The sequence below is a fragment of the Phaenicophaeus curvirostris genome, chromosome 6, assembly GCF_032191515.1.
Source record: "Phaenicophaeus curvirostris isolate KB17595 chromosome 6, BPBGC_Pcur_1.0, whole genome shotgun sequence".
In the NCBI taxonomy this organism is placed as follows: Eukaryota; Metazoa; Chordata; class Aves; order Cuculiformes; family Cuculidae; genus Phaenicophaeus; species Phaenicophaeus curvirostris.
The window spans coordinates 10466738-10491018 of record NC_091397.1 but is presented as its reverse complement, the minus strand read 5'-3'; the positions used below and the strand labels follow the sequence as shown (position 1 = coordinate 10491018).

General features: G+C 36.1%; 1 protein-coding gene across 1 annotated transcript in view; it reads left to right on the top strand.

Moving 5' to 3' along the window:
• Nucleotides 1-24281, top strand: part of PTPRN2 (protein tyrosine phosphatase receptor type N2) — a 652986-nt gene that overhangs the window by 150880 nt on the left and 477825 nt on the right. Inside the window, exon 3 of the mRNA XM_069859311.1 lies at nt 19200-19313. Coding sequence (XP_069715412.1) covers nt 19200-19313 — 114 coding nt within the window. The remainder of the gene's footprint in view (nt 1-19199; nt 19314-24281) is intronic.

Here is a 24281-nt window from a genome sequence, read left to right as displayed (position 1 = left end):
TACTTGTCATTTTGTGTGGTATTGCCAAGATCTTACTTTGTGTATCCTTATCTGAAGGCCATAAATACTTATAAATGTAATCTTCTCAGGGCAGAGTTTTTAAAGGTATTTGATATGTACATATATCAATGTATATAGGCACATATGTTGTTATTTATAAATATATATACAGATGGGAGTTTTGTTGCATGTTTGCACTTCAAACATAATCTCTGTACAGTTATTGAGGATGCTAGGCACTAAAATTACTGGTATAAAAAATATGCTGGAAGACTTATGGATCTTACAGCACATGTACCTTTCTATTGGTTCTTGGTGCTATTTAATATATGCCTGCTACCTTGCAGGACAGTACTGTATGCAAATTTTTGACTTGGCATGTCTTATGTTACATCTGATTTCTGCTTTGTTTTGATTTATTACAATTCTGATTTTAACTGCTGTGTTATGACATTTGCCCATTTCTCTGAAATGGATGTGCTGATGGCCATTATTAAATAAGTCTCATGTTAAACAAAACTATGAAGCTCATAGTTTTAGCTGTTTTATTCTACAACAGACTATAATTTTTTACCATTGTTTGAAACCAATATGATTATTTGAAGGAATGTCTTCATGTTCTGCATTTCATGTTCACTTGTAGTATTAAATCTTGAGACCAATAGATTCCATTGAATCAAGAAGAAACACTTGATACGTAAGAATGGTTCATCCAACTGATTCAACTGTAGCAGATACTTCTCTCTGAAGTGATTTAAAAATTAACTGTTTGAAATTGACTATGATAAAAAGCACAGAAAACCTGTTCTGGTTTTCTAATAATAAAAATAAGGCTTGAAAATTTATTTGAAAACACTTTAAAAACTATATTTAAGAACATTCTGCTTAATGTTAGGAAATTAACAGTCATTTTATTCATTTGGAATAAAAATGCCTTCAACCTTTTAGGGAAAGCAAGAGCAAATTACAGCCAAATTTTCATTTCACTAGTCATCTTCATCCAGGATAAGCCAGGGCCCCAAGGTCAATTCTTCAATTTGGTATCCTATTTCCATAATGTTATTCTGCAGTGTACTTTCATTATTACTGGAGCAGTGCTCGCTTTCCTATTAGTTTTATAAATGGCTATGTTAATGCCTTTTTGCAGACAAAACCACCTTTTGTTAATATCCCAGTGGATTTCTTAAGGATTAAAATATATTTTTAAGCCGCTATTGGTTCTATTTACATTTTTTCATTGATGATTAGCCCTTGTCACCTACCCAAAAGTGGCATTGTTCAAACAGAGATCGAAGCAGTTTTTAAGATGCGTTGAGTGATTTTCTTGACTGACAGAAAGGAAATAATTAGAAGCTGAAATTTCTAAGAATCTTTGTCAAATTTGGTAATTTCTAAAGCAATGCAACAGTGGGGAGGAGGAGGGGATGTATTCTGGCCAGCAAATAGTCTTTTGTTAAGTCCTGGATTTCTGGAGATAAAACTGTATTCTTTGTCTTCCCTGTGCTGTTAGTAGCAATAAGGTACCAGCTCAGCTCAGTTGCAGTACAGCTGTTACCCCTGAAAACTTGCCACTTCTGGTTTAGATAGTTAGGTATTTACTTCTACACTTGTAATATAGATAAATTATTTTATTGTATATAATGTCTAAGACTCTAAGACAAAAAGGGATGCAAGATATCTGCAGTGTTCAATAGTGTACATCCTTGATAAGAGGATTTGTGTTTACTATGCAGCCAAGAATTGAGTAAGAAGTTCTCTTCACACCTAAGATACAACAGAAAATACCAGTACCTGGGAGTCATATTGATGGAATAATTTATTTTTTCTAGGATGTCTTTTGATAGGAGGATAAGTAATTTACATACATTAAATATAAATTTATTCAAAAATATGGCGAAAGAAGCTATTGATTTTCCTTAGCCTACATAGTTTGTCAACACTGTAGAAACATTTTAATAACTATGCAACAAAATCCTCTTGATAATAACACAGTAGTATTCTGTTTTGCTGTAAAAATCCACCTTAGATCAGACTATTTCCTTTGGAAGGGATCTGCAGTGATCATCTAGTCCAGCTGCCTGGCCACTCCAGGGCTGACCAAGTTAAAACATGGTTTTAAGGGCATTGTCCAAATACCTCTTAAACACTGACAGGCTTGGGACATTGACCAGCCCTCTAGGAAGACTCTTCCAGCATTTGACCACCCTCTTGGTAAAGAAATGCTTCCTAACGTCCAGTCTAAACATTCCCTGTTGCAGCTTTGAACCATTCGCCTGTGTCCAATCACTGCATGCCAGGGAGAAGAGATCCCCTCCTCAGGAAAATGTAGAGAGCTAGATAACCCCTCAGCCTCTTATTCTGGAGTAGACAAACCCAAAGCTCCCGCAGGATATTCCTTCCAGCCTTTTCACCAGCTTTATTTTGCTCTCTTTTGGATGCATTCAAGGACCTTCACATCCTTCTTAAATTGTGGGGCTCGGAACTGCATACAGTATTCAAAGTGAGGCCACACCAACACTGAATACGGTGGGATAATCGTCTCATCTGATCAGCTGGCTATACTGTGTTATGTCCAAGGTAAAATGTTTACTAAGTGGATTTTTGTAACAGAAGATACATCTTAAACAGGAACTTTATGTCCCTGGAAACAGCTACCCGAGACGACTCTGTGTTTAATGTCTGAAATGAATTTTAAATGTTTGATACCTGATCCTGACCTGCTGCAGCTGGAACCAAAGAATTGGCCTTAGTTCCACCAAACCAAGAGTGTTCCTTTGGCTTTGTGCAGCATAGCCCCCTCTTGTGTTTTAATCATGGCTTTTAAAAAAGCAAAACCTTTCTCAATGCCTTTTTTTTGTACATCCTGGCATATTTGTAGGTCTTGGGGACATATGGTCTAGTAATTTGTCATGGAGCTCACGCATATCTGACATATTGCCTCTAATGAAATTATTTAGGTTGAAGTTTTCAAGCATGAATACTTAAATATGACTATATAGGACAACTTAATGGTGATCCGCTTATTATAGTTTGCTGTTGTGTCAAAGGCAACTTGAAACAACAACAACAAAAAATAACAAAAACGTTTTTATTTAAATACATAATAGTAATCCAGATTTTCAAGGTATGCTGTCATAGAGCAAAGTTTAGAGGTCCTTGAAGTGATGGAGACTTGAACTAGCAGCCTATGCTGTACAGATGGAACAAGTGTAGACCCTAAGCATATGTGCATAGTCTCAGAAAGGCTTATTAACACATGTGAAGGAGAACGCTGTTGTTAAATTGCTTCTGTGCTTCCTCTGCATGTGTTCAACTAACTCCAGTGCACCGTTTTTTTGGGCTTTCCCCAAGTGTCCTATTCCTAATTAGGTGCTGGTGTGAGCATCTGTCGTTGGCGATACGCTCTAGGTTCACCTTGACCTCAGTTCAGGCACTCTGCTGTGAGTGAGTTAAGAACTAGCAGTCTCCCAAAGTCAATGCAGAGAGGCACTGTTGCAGAGTGTAATTCATCCTACCTAAAATTTGGAATATCTTCTAAATGTACTCTCGTCTCTCTTTCACTTTTGGAGAATCTTGTCTTGGAGAATTTCCCGGTAGCGTTCTTTATTTCTTCTGTAAGTCTCCATAGGCCTTGCGGCTCCCAGTGTATACATGCCGTCTATTAGTTAAGATACTTTATATTAAGAACTGTCAAAGAAAGCAAAGCAATTTCATACGGTTCCCAAATTAATGGCAGTCTGCTTGCACATTGGTTGCTTTCTGTTGGCATCTGGGTCCTAGTAGAGACTGCCATTCTTAATCATATTTTAATTTTCAAATAAATTGCTTTCATTATCCTTTCATTTACAATACCATGTGTGCATTACTGCTCATTAATGTTTGTCATCTACTTTGCTGAGACTGGGTTTTTAAATAGCCATGGTTGCAATGCAGTAATTAAAGGTGATCCATGTTGTTTCTGTAGAAATTATTCTGAAGCCTTCTTACTTCTTACAAGGAAGGAAAAAAAAAAAAAAAAGGAAACCAATCTGAGAGTGTTGTTGAATTCAGTTCCTTAGCATAAGAAGCAGCTTAGCATTAAGTGCTTTGCCTGTAGGTAAAAAAAGGGCACTTACAATGGTTCTACTAGAATGATGCCTAATGATGGATCTATATGGGAAATGTATTTCTCAATAATTACTGACAGGCCTGTTGTTTCTGAGTATAAGATTTTATATTAAATATAAAATAAGATTTGATTTTTATATTTCTTTTCAAACTTTCTATTCAAATGTCTGTTTATTGTAAGCTTCTATTCAGCCAGTTCCTTCCTCCCCTTTTTTCTCCCCAGATACCAAGAACAGGAAACAGCTTGACAAGGATTTTAATATTACAGCTTTGGAACAGAATCCCTGTGGAACAGAAGCCAAAAGAGTAGCAGTAACCTCTGCCCTGATCTTGGCCCAAACATCTTCCCTATTCTGCACATCATAATATGCTAATGCATTCAGTATCTGCAGTTGCATTTAGTCTTTGCTTGCTTATGACACAGCCTGTATAACTGATTTTTATGCACACTCAAATCTGTGGATCTCCATATGTGTGCCTATCTGATATTTTTATTCCTTTGCTCCTTAAGTGTATGTGCTCAGCTTTGAAAAGCTGGGCCTTGGGGATCCTAATATGAATGTTCAAAAGTAATGTCACTATTGATATGGCACAGGAGTAAAGGAACAATTGAACATTATTCCAAGAGAAATTTAAATGGATTTTTAAGATAGGGAACTCTTATGAACTACCAGAGAATAAGTTCTTTTTCTTGAAGTAATATTTTAAGAAGCTACCTCAGGTGATGTGTCCTAACACAACGGTGCTTGGCTCCACAAGTTGGTGCGGCCTTCCTGGTGGGACTTGAAACTTTCACGTTGCAATCATCTGCAGTGCTTCTACAACACACAATGTGGTCATGACTGAAAATGTGTCTCATTTATATCAGGCTGCATTTGCTTCTGAGATGAAAAGATGAAATACTTTTGGCCTGTTGCAGTCTATGCCATCATTTGCTTTTAATGAACAATTTCACCTCTCCATGACCAAAATCTTAATGCTCTTTCCTTGGCTCAGAGCAAAAAGCTAAAGGCTTACACACCAAAACTAAGGATGTTCCCATTTTTTTTCTATCATTTATATATATTTATGGGAATATAGTGAAGAAAATATGTTTGGAAGCACAAGGTGTTTTTTGGGTGTTGCCACATTGGTTAAAATAATGCTTCATAAATTATTCAAATAGTAATAATTTCAAATAGATTTGATTACTGATAAATCAACAGATTTAAATTAGTAATACATTTATAAATTTGCTTATTTGAGTGATAGAAGAAAAACCTTAGGCTGAACTTTTTAAAATTTTGTTATTGTACTCAAGCCAAGTGAAATAGATGTAACACCTCTTCTCACTGTTCTTTAGCTGAAAAGTCAAGCTGGGTGAAAGCATCTCAGCTAAGGTTGAATTGGCAGGTTTTTATATAGTTTGTTCTTTCATTATGTCTAATCCAATCATCAAAGCCTTGAGGCTTTATCCATATCAAGACATGTATCTGTTCAATTTAATGATTTAGATTTTAGTTTAGCCAAATTGCCTTCAGCATGTGCCCCCTCTCTCTTTGTTAGCTCTGGAGGAAGCCTGTAGCAAGTATGCTTCTAACTTACCTATCCAATCTCCTATGCAATGCTTGGTGGGCTGAATCAGATTTAAAACTCTTTTTTTTGCAAAAACTCGAGCCATTTAGTATGAAAAGAAATGTTACCTTTATTTGTTTTTAGAAATAATACTTTCTCTTATTTGAAATGTCTCTGTTCTCTTTAACCTTAAAAATGGAAGATGAATAGGTGAAGATATTGATTACCCTTCTCTGTGTCTTCTAAATACTTTGTCTAGATAAAACTGCAGGTGTACTAGTGAGAGTGGTGAGCTTTTGGGAGCATATCTCAGAAGTTATTTCTCACTGGGAGGCTTACAATAAATTTAAATTTAGACATGTGTTTAACAGTAACTGAATACATTGGAGTTTGTGCAGAAACAGACCGGGTAACATATCTTTCAGATGTACTTGCAACCTCACATGCTTATCAATATTCACCTTAAACCCAAAGCTGAACTTTGTGTGAAAGACAGAATTCCATGAGTGTAAAATTTGTTGCAGTATATTCCTTCCGTTTTCCCGGCATGGATATATATATCAAAGACAAAACTTTGTAAGGTTATAGCTCTCTGGTTATGATGGCTTAGGGATGGTCATTCTTTGGGATTGAACAAGCTGCGCAAATTTATTTTCTAATTTAGGCAATATTTTGTCAAGTTCTCTGATAAAAGGAATGTGTCTAAGCATATTTTCTTGCTTATTTACCACTTTTTCCTGCAGTTGGTAATGATATAATTCTGTATATGCTGATTATAACATGTAATACAAAGACAGTTACTATTCATCATAATTCTGGATAGCCCCAGATTCAAAATTTGGTAACCAGATATTCAGAAAAGATTATTATAATAAAAGAATCATAATAAGAAGAGATGGAATAAGGCTTTGCTATTCCCTTCTAGCAGAAGAATAGTATCAATATTCTAACAGAAAATCAGATTCTGTCTAGAGATGAAGGCAGGAGACAGTAGTAATACTGCTAAAGAAATGTAATGTTGTCGGTTTTATAATTTTCTTATTTTGGTCATGGTTATCCAGGTTTGAGGAACATCCTACCTGCTGTGAGAAGGCTTCTCTCATCACATTGAAGCTGCTGCAGTAGCTTTAGAATAAGCAACATGTTTGAATTGCTTTTCAGTAAAGTAATAGGGATCTGCACAGCCCTTGTCTCCCTGTATATGAAGTATCAGTAATGTCAGTGAATTGCTGAGGACCTGCCAACAACATTAAAAAAAAATCTTGTTTATGTTGATGTATTTTTCTGTTTGTTTTGTGATATTAAAATAAGCAGAGGAGAAAACGATCGATATTTTTGGTGTGGTTTTTTTTTTGGTGGTTTTTTTTGTTTTTTGATTTTTTTTTTGTTAACAATCACCATCCAGATAAGGTGAGGGCTAAAAGATTTCTCTTCTTCATACCACATAATATGTCATTTTCATTTTGTGCTGCTTATAACCCTGAGTGTCACAGCTTTCTATTCTAGTCTGAATAGTCAATGAAACATTATGAATCCGATAAGAAAAGCTGGTCCCTGTTACTTGGCAACGGCTGTTAAGCAGAGCTGAGTGCTGTTGATTGAGGAGATTAGCTGCCATAGATAAAACTCCTCTTTTTGCTGCCCTGCTGCTTATCTTTCCACCCATAACAAGTTGCACCAAATATGACAGCAGTCAGTGGTTTAGGAAGAATATGAACTTTGTAGCAAAAAATTCTGTGCAAAAGACTAAGGGTGCTGACTTTAAAATGTTGATTTTTTTTTAAATTTGAGGTTATTTTCTTGACTTCCCCTTCTTGACTTCAGGGTGAACATTTCTGTTTGCGAGGGTGATGCTCCAGATGTGAGAGACATGGAACGTCCTGTTCCTACATCCTCCATTCATAAACACCAAAAATAGAAGAAAATATTTTTAACAGTTGTGCTTGGCTCTTGTTCTTATTGACACTGAAGAAATACATAAAATATGCTGTGAAATTACTGCAGCTACTAGGTATGCAGAAGTTGGATTAAAACGTAAAAAGTGACAATTTTGGTAGATGACTTTTTTTGGGAGAAAATGCTCTTGTATATAAAAATAATTCTGAATGTATCAAAAACTGTTTATATCTGGATGTGGCTTGGAAATCTTTCTAGTTTCAGCATACCCAAATTACATTTCATCACAGAAGCATTTTATTCGCTGGAAAATTAGAGCAGAAATATGGCTAAGGATAGAAGCTGGTGCCTTTTCCTTTCTCAGGACTCATGTTTCATTTCCTTTTACTTTTTTAAAAATGTTGGCCTCTCTCTCTTTTCATTACTGAGCATGCAGTTCTGTTTACAGATTAGCCTTTGGAGAGATCTTCAGTGATGTCCATACCACCACCATGGAACTGCTCTCCCTTTGCAAACCTTTCTGCTGGCAAGAACAGGGGTGTAGACTTGGCTGGTTGAATAACCTGGGAATGGTAAAATCAGTGGCGAAACAGTGAAACTCTGAGGTGCCAAGCTTTAGAAAGGTAGTCTTTGTGCAGAAGTCCAGGTGAATAGTTGTCCACCTAATAAGTGTCATAAATTCAGCAATATTATTTAAATGTGTGTTACTATTTTCAGTAATCCAGGAGAAGTGTTAGAATAATAGATTTCGGGTACAGGCATTTTCCCTCACATAGGATTACAATCCCTTTTTGTTAGCACTATCAAGACATAATAAAAAATGATGGTTTCTGTCTGGAAAAGCATTCAGCTGTAGCATAAGAGGCAACAAACAGATATATTGTTCTCTGTGTAGGTTTTATCTCAAGCAAGAATCTAGCAGTTTATAAGCAATATTGTATAGGGAGAAATTTAGAAAGATACAGTATGGCGTTCATTAGTTAAGTATTATTTTGGCTGGTATTTTTGCTAATCCTGTAGTCTTGACTTTGAATTTTTTTTAGTTTTGCATCTTTGATGAACAGGTATTTCTTCCTTTTGTAGCACGAATACTTTGTTCAATATTATTCTGATTTATTCTGTCTTCTTTTAAGAAGACTATACGCTGAGGATACAACTTCTGTACTTATCCACTCAAATTGTAAAAGAATCTAAAGTGGTGAACAACTTAAATTCATTCTCTAAACTCCAGTTAAATTATGGCTTGTAGGTTGTAGAGAGGAGGGTGCTGGCCTCTTCTCCCAAGTGACGGGGGACAGGACAAGAGGGAATGGCCTCAAGCTCTGCCAGGGGAGATTTAGGCTGGACATCAGGAAAAAATTCTTCACAGAAAGGGTCATTGGGCACTGGAACAGGCTGCCCAGGGAGGTGGTTGAGTCACCTTCCCTGGAGGTGTTTAAGGCACGGGTGGACGAGGTGCTAAGGGACATGGTTTAGTGTTTGATAGGAATGGTTGGACTCAATGATATGGTGGGTCTCTTCCGACCTGGTTATTCTATGATTCTATGAATTGTAGATGTTATTTTAAAAGGAACATTACAACTTCATAATTATGATCAAATGTTAAATATTTACTTGAGCTGTATGTATTTGGTGAATAATTTAAGAAGAAATTTGGAGTTGCAGGTTTCACGTGATTGGAGGGTCTTCACACCTATTGCAAAAGCAGAAAGCCCTTGCTTTTCAGATCCATTCTTACCATAGTTTCAGATGTTGCAAGTCCTAGAAGTTGTTATGAACTGCAACACAAAACTGAGAATTAAATACTTCTGAAAGTGCCTCCAGTCCTATTCCAGATCTCTGTTTCCATATAATTTCATCTGTCTGTGGGCTTATTTACAGAGACGAAAGACCATCCTTTATTCTGAAGACTTCTGTGCTGGGAAAGGCATTTCACCTTAAGGCTTTTTCCAAACTGTAGATGATCTCTTTTGCTTCCCTCAAGGGCCTTTCCAAAATTTATCGCTCATTTTAAAATTTGGACACTATTCCCACACTGACCTCACCAGTGCTGCATACTGAATGACATAATTTCTTTATTCCAACTTATTGCTGTCATGTTCATATATCTACAAGCCTTATTAGTAATTTTGCCCTGGTATTGTCAGACTGACTGCTGCGGTCTGAAGGAGGAGGACAGTAACATTTTATGCCCTTCAGCGACTCCTACTAGCAAAGCAACAGGGCAGTGCTGAGGCTCTGTCACATGGTGGGGGGCAGACAGCTGTGCCTGGACCACTAGCTCATTCTAACAGGAAAAACTTTCCTGGCTGCAGATTCAGATAGGTGATCCTAGGTATGTAACATCATATTTAGCTATTTTAAAGTATAGTTTTCTGGAAAACTGTCAGTTTTCACTCTCTCCAGACTGTTAAGCAGAAAATGTCAGCATCCCTCTGTCAAAGATTAAGGTGAGATTCTCCGTGGTTCCAGTGCCCATGTGCAAGCTTCCAGAGGCAGCTTGATGTGCCAGGGTTTCTAGAAGTGTGCTGATATTTCATACTTGAACAAAGTGCAGAGATTTCTGAGATATCTCCAACCAATATTAATTAGTCCACAGGGTAAGACACCTTGTGAAGTTACCCTAGTGTATAAGGTTTCCCCCTCCTCTTCCTGAAGGAATGCATTTAAAATTTCTGCTGACGTATTCAGGTTGGGATATCATAATTTTCCATAAGTTTTGTAATACTTTGCAGCTAGGAAACAAGATGGAGAATTTTATTACTATAATTTCATGCACATAAGAAGTCAATTCTATTTAGGATTGAATTCAATATCTTAGATTACAAAAGTAATCTGCTGTCTCGGTAAATATTGTCCTGCAAAGATCTAGAAAGCTTCAAGTTTGGCAAAGGTCAGAAATATACCAAATTTGCTCTAATTGCTAGATACCGCATCTGATGAATGTGAATGGAATGGTCATTACTCACGTTTTCATGAGAACACTGTCTCCTGCAAACTCATAATAAATAACTCATAGTATGAGCTCTTGGCAGTTAGACAGCACAAGTTAAAGCTTCCGCTACTTTGTTTTAAATACTAAATGAAAATTAATGAAGAAATCCATTTTGCTGAACGTGTTTCCTTGCAGAATTATTTTTGCCTTGGGAATAAAGATGCAAGAGCAGCTATACTCTGGTCACACAGTGAAGATGTTGCCAGGACCAGAGAAGTTCTTGGCACCAGCCAAAACCGTAATGGGGATCCTTGAAGTGACTGAAGTACATCTCAGTGATACTTCGCAAATTAGTGCGCATAAACAAACATTAGTATATTTGCATCTCATTTCTTCCATAAATAAATTCTTAGTCCCTCCAGTAACCCCTGTTCGTAAATGCATATTGGGTAAAAGAGAATTTTTCATGTTTCATCATTCCCCATTGTTCTGGCTTAATTTTAAACAGTGCAAGCAACAGGAGTTCCATTACTCTTCCGAGAGGGATCTGAACAGCTTCAGAATAGTTTCCCTGCTTGAAACTTCTTCTGATTCAGTGCTCATTTTTTTTGTCTTTTTCACTCAATTTTTCCCAATAATGTCATAAATAATCAACTTTTAATGTTTTCCTATAAAGGATCAGATAATTCAGTGCTTAAGGATCCATGTGGCTACCTCCTTTGTTTCCTTTTTCTCTGAACTTCTCTTGTTTATTTATATATTTCTGGTAATGGTGTGGTCAATTTGGTGAAACATTCTGTCTTCTGGAAAAAAAATAGCCTTTTGTAGGTGGGGATAGTAGTACATGGTTCAGATTTCTCACTAATGAAGATGTAAAAATGTGAAGTATAAACCTAGGTGTTAATCTTGCAGCCCAGTGACTAAATATGCTGAAGAAAAAGAGAGTGCTCTATTGTAACCCTGCTAAATACTTGACTTACACTTGAGTTTAAAGTATTTTTCCTTTTGAAGAAGGATTTATATGTTTAAGTCTTTCTTCTCTTTACTCTTTAGTACCACTATTGCCAAAAAAAAAGGAGTTGCTGTTCAAATGATTTTAATTGCAAGCTCTTTTTTTTTCTTGGAGATGTCATAGCTCATAATAAATATGTAACTTTTCTTAGAAAAGTCCTCTTAATATATTACAATTAGAGCTTCTTGGGTTTTTGTCAAAGTTTTCTCAAGTTTGGATTGCCCTCTGTGATTAAAAAGAGAGGCAGATGGTTTCTGCGGCTTACAAACTCCAGCAGTCATTTGGATGTGGAAGATTCTGATTCAGTCACTGGTTTGTCATCTTTTCTTGTCCTCATCATGGAGCCAAAAAGTACAGCTTTCATTCCACATGGTTACCTAGGCTGTGGAAAATTCAAGGTTGATTCTCTATGAAGTATCAAGTTAGTCAAGAATTATTCAACTGGAATGTTAGCTCTACTGGCAAAAATTAAAGACTTGCTTTCTTTTCATCTCTACTTTTTCCTCTCCTTAAACTCCCTCCTGCCCCTTCCTCCCAAGGCACGGCCATTATTTCTGAGGCTGAGGGGCCTATGTACAACCTATTAAGACTGAGGTTCATTTCTGGTCTTTGAATCACAGAAAGTAGGCATTGAAATCTGGACCTCTCATTCTCTTAGCTTGAATAACTTAACTTAGGGGCTTTTTGGAAGCAAGCAGAACTTCTTTTCATGGCAAGCATGCTCTCTCCTTGCTTTGTTAAACTGCAGCTAGCTTTTTCATGCTCATTTCCTTCCCCCTTTTTGCTGTACTCAAGAGAGAAGGATTTTTTTAGCTGCTTTCTCTACAATTTACATATTTCTGTTTTAACTTAAAAACCCTCTCAAGTGCAAATGTGCATAATATTTTGGGACCCTACAATCCACTACTTAAATTAGCAGGTTAGCACAGAAACTGTTCCTGAAATGGCATTTCCCCTCTGTTGAATGTCATATATATTTTTTTTTTATTTTTGATGAAAGAAGAGAGTCCTCCAGAACTTGCTCTAAGAATTACTCCTTGAGACAAGGAGACTAAACCCCAGATGAGCTATTTGCTCTTGGACATGCTTTGGGATGATTTGGAGCTTTGCAAATCCCATCCCTATCACAGTGTGTACACAACAGCTAACTAATGCCGCTGTTAATGTGAACATTTATCTCTTAATATGAGTATTTTGATAATCATTAACATGCCATCCAATTCTTTCAATCAGCAGAAATATTCAAAGGTTTTAGGAATTCTGGGTTGAAAGCAGATCAGTCATCCACTATCTTTCCTTAAATATCTGTGTCCAAAGAGGTGAGAAAAGGCATTAAATCTTGTTAGAGTCCTTTAATAGGACTGGTAGGTGGTCTGGATTTCAGGAGAATTTACGAAGTTACCTTTACCTTCCAGGCATCAGATTATTTGGTAACTAAGGATGAGTGTATTTACTCCTCTCTTTGTAAGAGTATTCACTGCATGGTATTTTTTGTCAGATAAAAATCCTCAAGTTTAGAATGTCTTACATTGTTATTTTCTGCTCTTTAATGTGTTTCTGTTATATTTACAGTATAAATCTACAAAAAGTATGCATTGTGTTTTACTTACAGCTGAGGATTTACTTTTATTGCATAATATTTTGTACCCCCCACACTAGCCAAAGCAGAATACCGCAACATACTCCTTTTGATATAATCTGTATGTTCTTTGGTTACTTGTCATAATGCATTACTTCTACAAACAACTGTCTTAGCCTTTCTGCTCCCCTCCACCCCCATGTATTGTATTTTTAAATTTTAAATAACTGCCTTAAAAAATTCCACTTGCCTATCAGCCATTAGTGTAGGGAAGCCTAAGGGTAGCTGTATCTGCATGGCTATGTATTCAAGATGATGTCAAATGAATCTGAAAGCAATAAAAGTGGAAGGTAAATGATCCAGGACTGATCCCTAAGCACAAAAAGTGTCCACTAGATGCCACTATTACTGCTCCGAAATGGAAATAACAAAGGACTACTGAGGCTGCACAGAGATAAGCAGAATAAAATGGTGAAAAGGTTTTCAATGTTTAATACGGGGAGATTGTCTCCTAGGAAGGCTGCATTCTCTGTGGAGCACTGCAGGTTTGCAATGCTTAATGTTTGCAAAGTTAACCGTGATTGCAAGCAGCAGCTTTTCTGATGAACTGCTGCAGTGAGACTTGTAAGCATTTGCTGTTTGGAAGCGTTGGAGTAATATTTTCAAAAAGTTGCATGAGAAATTACTCTGTTGAAGCTGTCGTTGCTGTATCTGCAGGACATCTACCTCACTTGCACAGGGAATGTAGAAGTAGAGGTATAGATTATGAAGAATTCTTTTTTAATAAATAGAATATTAAAACTATGCTGTTTGCTGAAGAGCTTACTTGTAAATGGTGACTGTGGATTTGTAGACTGTGTCCTCCTGCTGTGGAACTTAATGTCCTCTTCAAGGAACTGTAACATTAATTTTTTTTTTTTTGGAAAGGGATTTTGAAAACACCTTACTGGAGAGAAATAGCAGGGAGATATGAGCATAATACTTTAACAATTTCCTTCATGCTTCCTAGAACATTTAACGTCTGTGACCTTGAAACTTTTGAGATGCAAATATTATGCTTCTCATTGGAAAATTATTTTATCTTTCCAGTAGGCAGCTCAGGCTCTAAGCTTGGATTAAAAGGAATCAAGCACTGGCCTTTCCATTAGTCCTGGACTACTCTTGCACTTTACAGCGCCTTAAGCCAGTAGCTTGCAGAAGGAGTGTGAAGTAGTGTCCATATTCAGTGAGAAGAATCCTTTTTCTCACAGAAGGTTAAGTTGCTGAAAAATAATCTGCAGTGAAAACTCTTCAGAAACATTAGAGGAAGTTCTCTTCTGAATGTGGGAGCACAAATGATTCTGTCAAAAGTGGCAACAGATACTGCTTGACACTCTGTTGGGTCTGTGGGTTTTCTTGTCTACGTTATGACACAGGAACAAAGCACAATGCCTGCAATATGCAAAACTTACCTTTTATACAGGAAGTTTTAAGATGTTAAAAGATTTAAATCTTTTAACAATTGTCAGGCTGCTAGACCATGGGAGCTAAAATGTTGATCAACCCATGTATGTGAATATTGTCATGGCCTGGAGAGCCACTTCCTCCCTAGCTGCTGCAGGAAGTTTGAAGAGCAGAAGAACTGGGTGTTTCAAAGCATCTGCTAAAAGGCTCCTTTGCAAAGGTCACTTGTCAGCACCATGTGAAAATTTCACTGCATGTATGTCTAAATAATTAATTGCTGCAGACCACAATCTTTTAATTTATGTCTATCAAACTTCTGTCAGCCTGCAGACAAAGTCCAGTGTCTGCACTAGTCCTCATAGCTCAGTGGCAAAATACACTTGACGATAACTCATTCTTTTTTTGCTGGTATTATTCAAAACTGCGCCAAGTCTTCTACACATCTTATTGCCAATTGTTAGCCATATTTTCTGGTTGCAGGATGGGATATTTTTCTCTAGCCATGGACAATTTATTATACATTAGGGATTTTTTTTTTTCTTTACAGGAAATGCTACTTTAAAATAATTGAATGAATCAACTGTCCACAAATGGTCTTGCCTTCAAGGTAAAGACGGTCACTCAATGTAAATTTCCAAAGACTTTTTAGTACCTGTTAAACATGTAATGCCTTTCTGCCTTACCAACTGAACATGCTGGTGCAATGAACTCCTTAAAACCACTTCAAACTATAGTTTTTTGATAGAATCATAGAATGATAGGATGGTTTGGGTTGGATGGGGCCTTAAAGATTTTCCAGTTCCAAACCCTCTGCCATGGGCAACCTCATCCAACCTGGTCTTGAAGAGCAATCTGCTCTTTTTGTGCTCTCCTTTTACATAACTCAATATCTAGATGTCAGTTATGAACGTAATGTGGTGCTTTCTTCCTCAGTAGGTAACAGAGGCCATAAACATCCATTAATTTGTGTCAAATAGGCAATAATGATGAATTTAGATAGAGTGTGTTCCATTTGCTTCTAAACCTCTCCCAAAAATCACCCTTCCAGAATTTGTGTTTTGGCTTTTTCACAGTTTAACCTATCAGTTGTAGCTTTTTCAGCAGAAGTTAATAAATATTCAGTGTAAATACATGGACCATGCCCCAGGGTGTTGTTTCTAATAAAAGGATCATCTGCCACTATGTGAGATCTTATTTGGGCACCTGGGATACATTAAATTTGTGTCCTTTAATCTTAACATCACACTTTGTAATATATATTTGTTTAAATTCAGTATTTTAAATAACAGCTTGTAAAAATTTACACTTGCGTTTTTTCTCAAATATTAAACCTATTAGCAAAGTAGCCAAATACATAAAGAAGCACCTCATCATCAACTTGGGTGTATTATTCTTCTGTTTTAGTCTCTTCTTTGGAAACAAATACAGAAGCTGTCTAAAAGTCAACATTACCATGCTGTTAACGCAGATGTTTCCAGGTCTAAGTATAACTTCTAAGATATTACTATGGAAATATCAGATAGTACTTTTTTGCTAATGGTTAGCAAATGACAGCACTTTAATAGCAACCATATGTATATATTGATTGGTTGTCTCAACCTTGCCTCAGTCTGCGCATGTGTAAAGAGCAGATGTCTTTTGTGTATTATGTTCCTTCTCAGAATACAATTTTAATGTAAGCTCAGTATGAACACACTTGTAACAGCCATAGGCATACAGGGCTCTTCCTTGAATGGTGGATATTAAAGCATCACTCATGCTTTGAACTTCTTCTGTCATATGACATTTACTGTAAAATCTGGGAGCTTTTCCATTTTCCTTTTGGATTCCTGACAGCTTTGGGCTATTTGCTCGTTGGAGAGTGTTAGAGGTCAACTGGATACATGATGGAGCTCAGACACCAATACACTGCAACAGCCCCACACTGGGGGTGGGTGCAGCTGATCTGGAAAGAGGAACCATGTATTTACTCACTGTAAACATCACAGTGGTTTGGGATAGTCCATGGTAGATTAGGCTAGGCAGGTTTTAAACATCAATTTAGTTTTAACCTATAATTTAATTTAAAATGAGTTTTGTGCTGTACCAAAGTAAATTCTGAATTTGGGTCACATTTGCCAAATAGATTTCTTGGAAAGAAAAAGGAGACAGGGAACTTTTACAAATACTTTTTTTGTAACATCGCTCTGCCCTGCATGCTCTTCCCCACAACATACGTACATTTAAGGAGATTTAATTATAAAGTACCTGAAAATCAAATCCTCAACCTCATTTTAATTTTTTAGGTTTTAAATCTTGCTACATAAACCTTGATATCAAATAAAAAAAGTAAAAAATAATAATAATAAAAGCCTAACCAAACCAACCAGAAAAAGAGAAAACCCTAAAAAAATAGATAAACCTAGGACATTTCTTACTTTTTTTTTAAAAAACCCTATGTAACTGGACTATGAAATCTACTATTTGCACAAATCCCATCCAACTGAAATCCCCGCTATGAAAACCCTTTGTATTTTAGAGATGGTATTTGCCAACTGCTCCTTGGGGCACACTATGCCTTTTCCACTCGCCTAGTACTGCATTTAGCAGAGCTGAGCGCTATTTGTGATTGCAGTTTCTTCAGTGCTTATTATGACCATATTTCAAGTACAAAAGCTAAAGTGACTTGCAGTTTCTCCCTAAGCAGTTCCAGTGTTTTTGGATAGATTATATATTGTGGTTCAGACTCATATGCTAATTGTTAATTTTAGAATTTAAATACGTTTTGTTCTATTCAAATACAGTCGGTTAAAGCTTTCTGGAAACTCTGGTTCTAGAAGAAAAAGCTTAAGTCTCTCTTAGATTATGTGAGTGAATTAGCTTTTGCATCTGTGGAGAGAACTTTGACACAAAAAAACTTGACACAAAAAACTAATTCACGCTGAATGTGTATGCTTTTATGGACTCTTAATTAAGAGTATAATTATTTTTAAGGTATATTGTCCTTAAAAAAGATAGAATTGTAATTGTTTATAAAAACATAGATTTTGTCCTAACTAATTGTAGCCAGCAATGGTGGTAATCGAAAATAAAGACAGCTATATCAAGTTATGTTTCATTTTGAACCATATTGTTCTTAAACACCAAAATGTTCTTCTATTCCTTTCTGAACCAGGACCTTATTTATTCCTATTATCCATTCATTTATAAGTGGCTGGTATTTATATTGATATACTTTTCTCATTTCCAACTGCAATGGGTTTTTAAAAGGAAATGAATATTTTAATCTGCTGTTGGACTGCTTTATATGTTATGTGGCAGAAAAAGAAACCAGATCTGAGTATGCAGTTTCTAAATTAAACACAGTTTCCAGTAGCAAAATTAGGCTCAGAGGTAAGTTTTTAATTTGAATTAACTTAATTTGGCAGTGGTAAGTGACAGGAGGATTGGAAAGGCAAAGAAAGAGAAAGTTGGCTAATTTCAATGAGGTATTTGTGTTTAACAATGAAGGCTAATAATGCCCTTTTTCAGCATCCTGGATTGTTTTATTTTCTTTTATGCCATTGTTTGTGTTTAGTGAACAGCTGGGCCAGTAGTTCCCATTTGTAGTCCTTTGGGTCTGTGAAGTAGCAGAGAAAGTACTGAACATTTGCAAATTAATACTTACTGTTATTTTCTGCTAATCTGATATAGCTATCCTTTTTGAGCAGAGATGCAGTATCAGAGCTGAAGTAATTACTGTGTTAAAACTAGTACTGCAGTAGAATATTTTGCTAATTAAACTTGTTGCATTTAAATTGCTTCCTTTGGATCACTATATAGAAGAGAACTGTTTTGAACAATAAATGAAGCCACTTTCTTTCTCAGAGGCCTAGAATTGCAGATGGTCAGATTGTATGTGAAGCACCTAGGCTCTGAATTAATCTTTTGTATGAAAGAGAGAAAGGTAATTTGAATGTTTGAACTCCCTGTTCCTCCCACACATACACAGGAAGCTTGTCTCAAAATGAACAGTTCTCTAAATAAAGACTAATAAGAAGCTAAATTAATTAGAAGGTGTGATTTGAAAAGACATTGATGAGAAGAGTCTGTCATTTTAGACAAATGGAATGGAGCTAAATAAATTAGGCCACATTAATATCTCATTGTTCTGTGAGCAGCTTTCTTTTATTGCATTCATTAGAGGGTACTTGAAATGAGCCTTTGCTAGCCATTATGGATTCAGTTCTCATTTACTATTGCCTAACGCACAGCTCCTGCATTAAAAATGTTTCAGCAAATCCTTATAGTTTCTGCAAATTAATATTTATATTTCTGGATGGGGCACTTTTCATCTGCAGCATAGTAGGTGCTGAACGTTAATTTTTTTCCCCCACTGAATTGTCAGTAAAGAACTCTTACATCAAAAGATTTGGGAAGCAAAACTCTGAAACTACTTTGTAAAATAAACCATATATATAATTTGTACAACAAAGTCTTCCTCCAACTAATATTTTTTCCAGAATTTATTTATTTTGATAGAAAATACCATGTCTTGTGACTTCAGGAGTCCTTTGATAGCTTTTAAAAGTGTCTTTTAAAAGGTTCCTTCAGTATATAATTAGGATACATTGGAAATGCGCATATCATCACACATTTCTTCCTCTCAGAAAATGAAATGTATATTTTTCCTTTTCTTTTTCTCTTTCCTGCAGACGGACTATTTGGGAGATGTCAGCGAGTGCCAGTAATAGACATGTACGAATACGACATTTCACCCTCAGTTCTTCAGCGCCTAAGGATCATCCTGGAGAAGCTCTCACAGAAAGGTAGAGTAAAAACTCTGGCATAGGGTTAGTTGTACTGGGGGTAACAGTTATTTTGTGCTCCCTCTGAGGAAATGTCTTCAGAAGTTTTTGAACATAGTTTGTTTCAGGCCTCGTAGTGCAGATGTATAAAAGTAAAAAGTCTTCTGTCTCACTGGATGTGCAACAAGGACTTGGTGAGGCAGTTTTGGGAGTTGTGCTTCCTCCCTAGATATTGCATATCCATGACTGACACCCTATTTGATGAAATGATACCAGCTATGAATGCTGGGATCGTAGAAATAAATTAATAGGAAAGAAAAATAGTTTTCCATGTATACTTTTGCATCACATCATATCTGAGGGTACCGGAGCAGAAAATACACAACTTGTAGCAAACTATAAACAGTTCTTAACTTTCTTATTAATTCAGGCAAGTAAAACTGCTCTGATTTCATTACAAGCTGTATCTGCTGTGTTCTTTTTAATTTTCATTTAGCTTTCTGAAGTTAATCTCTGTGTTCTTTCCAAAGCTGGAAATGGTGTTCTAACTTCTGAATGGTGTAACTTGAACTAGTGAATCAAAACTTGGATAAAGAGAAAGCTATAGATGAACTAACTTTTTAGGTGGTAATACATAAAATATACCTCTATTGTAGAGAGCCACAGGACCAAAAAAACCATCTTTGTAATCTATATTATTCCAAAAGTATTGTTAAAATGGTTAATTTTGCACTTACATCATGTGTGGGTGTTTGTTCCTAGCTGTTTTGGGTTTACAATCTCAATTACAAACTAGTAATATAATATAAGCATGGTGCTAGGTTAATTATGAGAAAGCACTGATTTCTTGGAAGCTTATGACTATACCTAGAGGCTGGAATTCTAGTTTGGAAACCACATATTTAGAGGATTCAGAAAATTTCCAGGGATTTATTTCCTTCCCATCACGAATGAAGCAAATGAAGCAAACTCAGCAAAACTTGATTGTAGTAACTTCTGGGTGATTAATGGTTACTTATGATTAGTACTTGTGGCTCTTTTACTTGTCATTTTCTAAAGGCTAAGTTATGCAAGCAAATTTATGAAAATACTATTTCATTAGGGCTACATTGTATGAGTGGAAAAGATGGTATTGGCTCTCTCTTTGAATATAGTGAAAAAGAGGGGAAAAATTCATGGCGCTAAGACACCTAAATCGGTATCTAAACTGACACAGACAGCAAACACTCACTTCCATTGCTTGAATATCCATGATGAGTCCTATGTAAATCTTTCCCCATGGCGGTGTCAGAGGAGAGAGACCTTCAGGAGACCCATGCTGCTCTTGACAGGGACATAGAGAGGCTTGTGGAATACCCCATGCCATCTCAAATTATGCTTACCTGTCTCTGTCTCCCTGACTACCTTAACATTTTGGTTAGTTCAGGTGAATTAACGTGATGTCTACTTACTAAGTGGTTCTCTGATCAATAAACCAACACTTCCTAGGAATTCTGTTATCAGCAACCCACCTCCCTGGATGTATCCCCTGCAGTAAACTGCAGTGAGCTTCTTTTTAGGGAAACTTGGGCATTGAAATTTGGACTTGTCTCATACTTTTTCATAGCAAGAGAATGATAAGGAACACACAGATTGAAATTGTGGTAGAGAATGAAAGTACTGTTGCTTTTATCTTTCCTTACTCATGACATTTAGAGGTGCATACACAAATGTGTATTTGCTTTGAACTGATATAAAACTTTTGCAGGCAGTGTTCATAGCCTGTGGGTATCCCAGTGATAAGAATCTTAAATATACCTGTAAAAAGATAATAGAATGCTAGAATGCCCTTGTTCAAATGATTGATGTGATAAAATAAGTTTTGTGGGTTTATTTTTTTTTTTTTTGACTCTCAGTATCCTTGGCAAATTCTGAAGTGTTTAGTGAGGACAGAAATATGGAAGGAGTAAAATCAATACAGGCTATCAGATTAATGGATTACTGACATCAAGTTGCTCAGAGAAGACTGCTGCTTGCTGTTGCTATCAGATGTAATACATCCAGCCCTTGGGTCATGTTCACTGGCTGTGATGGTCACTTGCATATTCAATACTGGTCTCCTGCAAATTGTATGCAAAACATTATACCCATTTCTGCATTACGAAGTTGGCAGACACTGTCAACTTCAGAAAAATGTTTCAGGTAGCCTCAAGAAAGGACTTCATTTTTTTCAGGGGCTTTATTTCCTTTATCTAAGTAATACACAGTTGTCTCCTTTCCAAAAGATTACTGGTAAGTTCCACTCACCTTTCTTGGAAGGGGTAGAAGGCAGCACCTGTTCTCTCCTTTCGGTAAAGAGCAATTCTCTCCTTTCGGTAAAGAGCAGAACAAATTTCTCTTGGAAGACTACAAAGTAGGCCCCGTGATAAGGAAAAATTTTAATACTGTCAGTATTGTATTTTTATTAGATCCAAATACATTTAAGGAACAGATATTTTGGAGATTATTAACTTTAGGTTCTTATTCATTTATTTTTCTAATTAGACTTGGACTTAATTTTGTTTCCTCCTCATGTCTTCTTACAGTATTACTAATCTTTTCTTTCTTGCAATAGTCTGTTGACATCTACTTCTACAGAGTTAAAAAAAAATCCATAGAAAGCCTTGTAAAATTCACATCCTCTTTCTTTCTTGTTTGCTGGTCACTTCTAAACAATGCCTATATTTGAATGATGGTCTACATGGAAGATCATATGATCATGTTCTATAAAACAAAGGACAACATGACACAAATAGCAAATATAATTTCTTATTCTGCCTGCTTGAAAAGTTTACTATAGTAGGGATGCATACAACAGAATCCTAGATGCGTGACGCACTTGATGGTAATCTGTTTAATAAAGGATTTTGACCTAAATAGAGTTCAGGTTTCATAATGATATAGTTTTTATGTCTTCTTTACACATTGAGTCTATATTTGTCTATGCTATCTACTACTAGATTGATAAGTAATGAATACCTTCTAATATTAATTTCCTACAAAGACATGATCTGTTAGCATTCGAATAACCTTGTTCATGGTGGTTTCATTCACCCTGTCTTTGAGTGAGTTAAATGTTTTGAAATACCATTCATGAAGAATATTTTCTGAAGATTTAGTTTTTATAAATGTGACTGTCTATATGGGAAAAGACCCTCTCACAGCTGCTGAAACATGATGAATCACATTCTGAAATTGGTAGTACTATAATTTATAATTTATGAGGACTTGAAACATTTCTCATTGTCTGATAAACAGAACAATCAAAAGGATTCTGTTTAGATAGCGCTAAATCATTGGGAAAAGGGAATAAAGGAAGTATCAGCATAGAGGAGTGAATGAGTAGTGCCTGAAGGAAATGGAAATACTTATCATTGTGGCTGATCTTCTGCACCTTCTTGTCCAACTTAGGAGAAGATACTTCTTGGAATACACCAGGAATGATAAATAATCTATATAGTTTGCTGTTTGAGCTAAAATGCGCCAAATGCTTTTTCTTGTACTTAAATAGATTAAATTGATTATAAGATGTTTTGTTTTCTTCTTGTCCCAACAATATTATTATGAAGGCAAAATGATCACGTCACTAAGATTTTTAGCAAGATTTTTTAGAGAAAACATGATTTCACGGCGATGTTTGACCTATAAGGCTAGAAGCATGGAAAATGAAATAGGAGACTAATCATGGTACATTATACTCTAAGCATGAATGAATAAATAGTACTTGAAATATCAGAATAAGCAATAATAAAAGAGAACAGTAGTATTTTTCAACTTGCTTATTCCAAGAGGGATTTACATTTGTTGGATAGTTTCTAACCAGTGATTTAGACTAGGTGATAACATGGTATTAACTTTGTGAAGATGTAACTGCCATAGCAATGAGCATTACTACAAAAAAGAGCTCAGGGCTGGTGCCTGGAGGATACAATTTCCCAAGGCATCAGAACAAGGGCATTTAGCCAGGGTCACAACCATCTGGCTTAGGATTTTGCCTCTGGGAGTTGTGACTGTATGTGTTTAGGGAAAAAAATGTGAGGGAAGTTCAAGCATACAGTATTTCACAGCATTCGTAACTAAGCATTATGTGCTTGGTGGCACGTGGTTCTGCTGAGCTAGAATTCATATTTTTGTGTTTTCCGTATGCCCAGTGGGCTCTGTTCCTAACACAGTTCAGCAGGACACTGTGTATTAGAAACAAAGCATGTTAAGACTAATAATCTGTAGTTTGGTTTCTGTCTTCAGTTTTACTTAAGTTTTAACAGCTGTTGTCCCTTTACTGCAGGAACCGTGCAGCATGCCTGTTCGGAAGATGAATTAGATAGATGTTTTTGGGTTTGTTTATGTAAGCTAGAGTCATTACTAAATGATTGCCAAGCATGCTTCTTGCCACTTGATTTTTGCTATAACAGGTTCTTGTTCTCAATGTTACTTCCAAGGAAAACAATTTCTTTTACGTTGTTATGAAGAAAGTCCTGCTTAGGATGTTCAAATATCAACAGTGTTAATAAGAGAACCAAAAAGAATAGGATACACTCTTAAATTCATTTAACTCAAGTCAGTAAAATATTCTTGAGAGGCTCATGGGCTGTCGAAATAGGCAACAGGTTTAAAGACTGTTTGAAAAAAATAGCACTTCCTTTTCCTCCTTTGTCTTCCTTGCAACTCAGAAAGTTCTTGACAGGGAGGAAAAAATATTTGTTCTAAATTAATTTTAACCAGTTAAGTGTAAGGTGATTAATATATCTTTGCTAGGAATAATTGTATACTCTTACAGCAGATTTGTTTTAAAAGCTAAATGATTTACAATCAGTTACATTGAAAATTGAAATGAATGTGACTTGTCACATGCAGCTTGTGAAGTAAGGAATGGTAGCTAAATATTTCAGTCAGGACAATTTTTCAAAGCAAAAATTTCATTTATGAATGCAACAAAGCAATGGACTTGAAAGTAAACCTGTAGAAGATCAG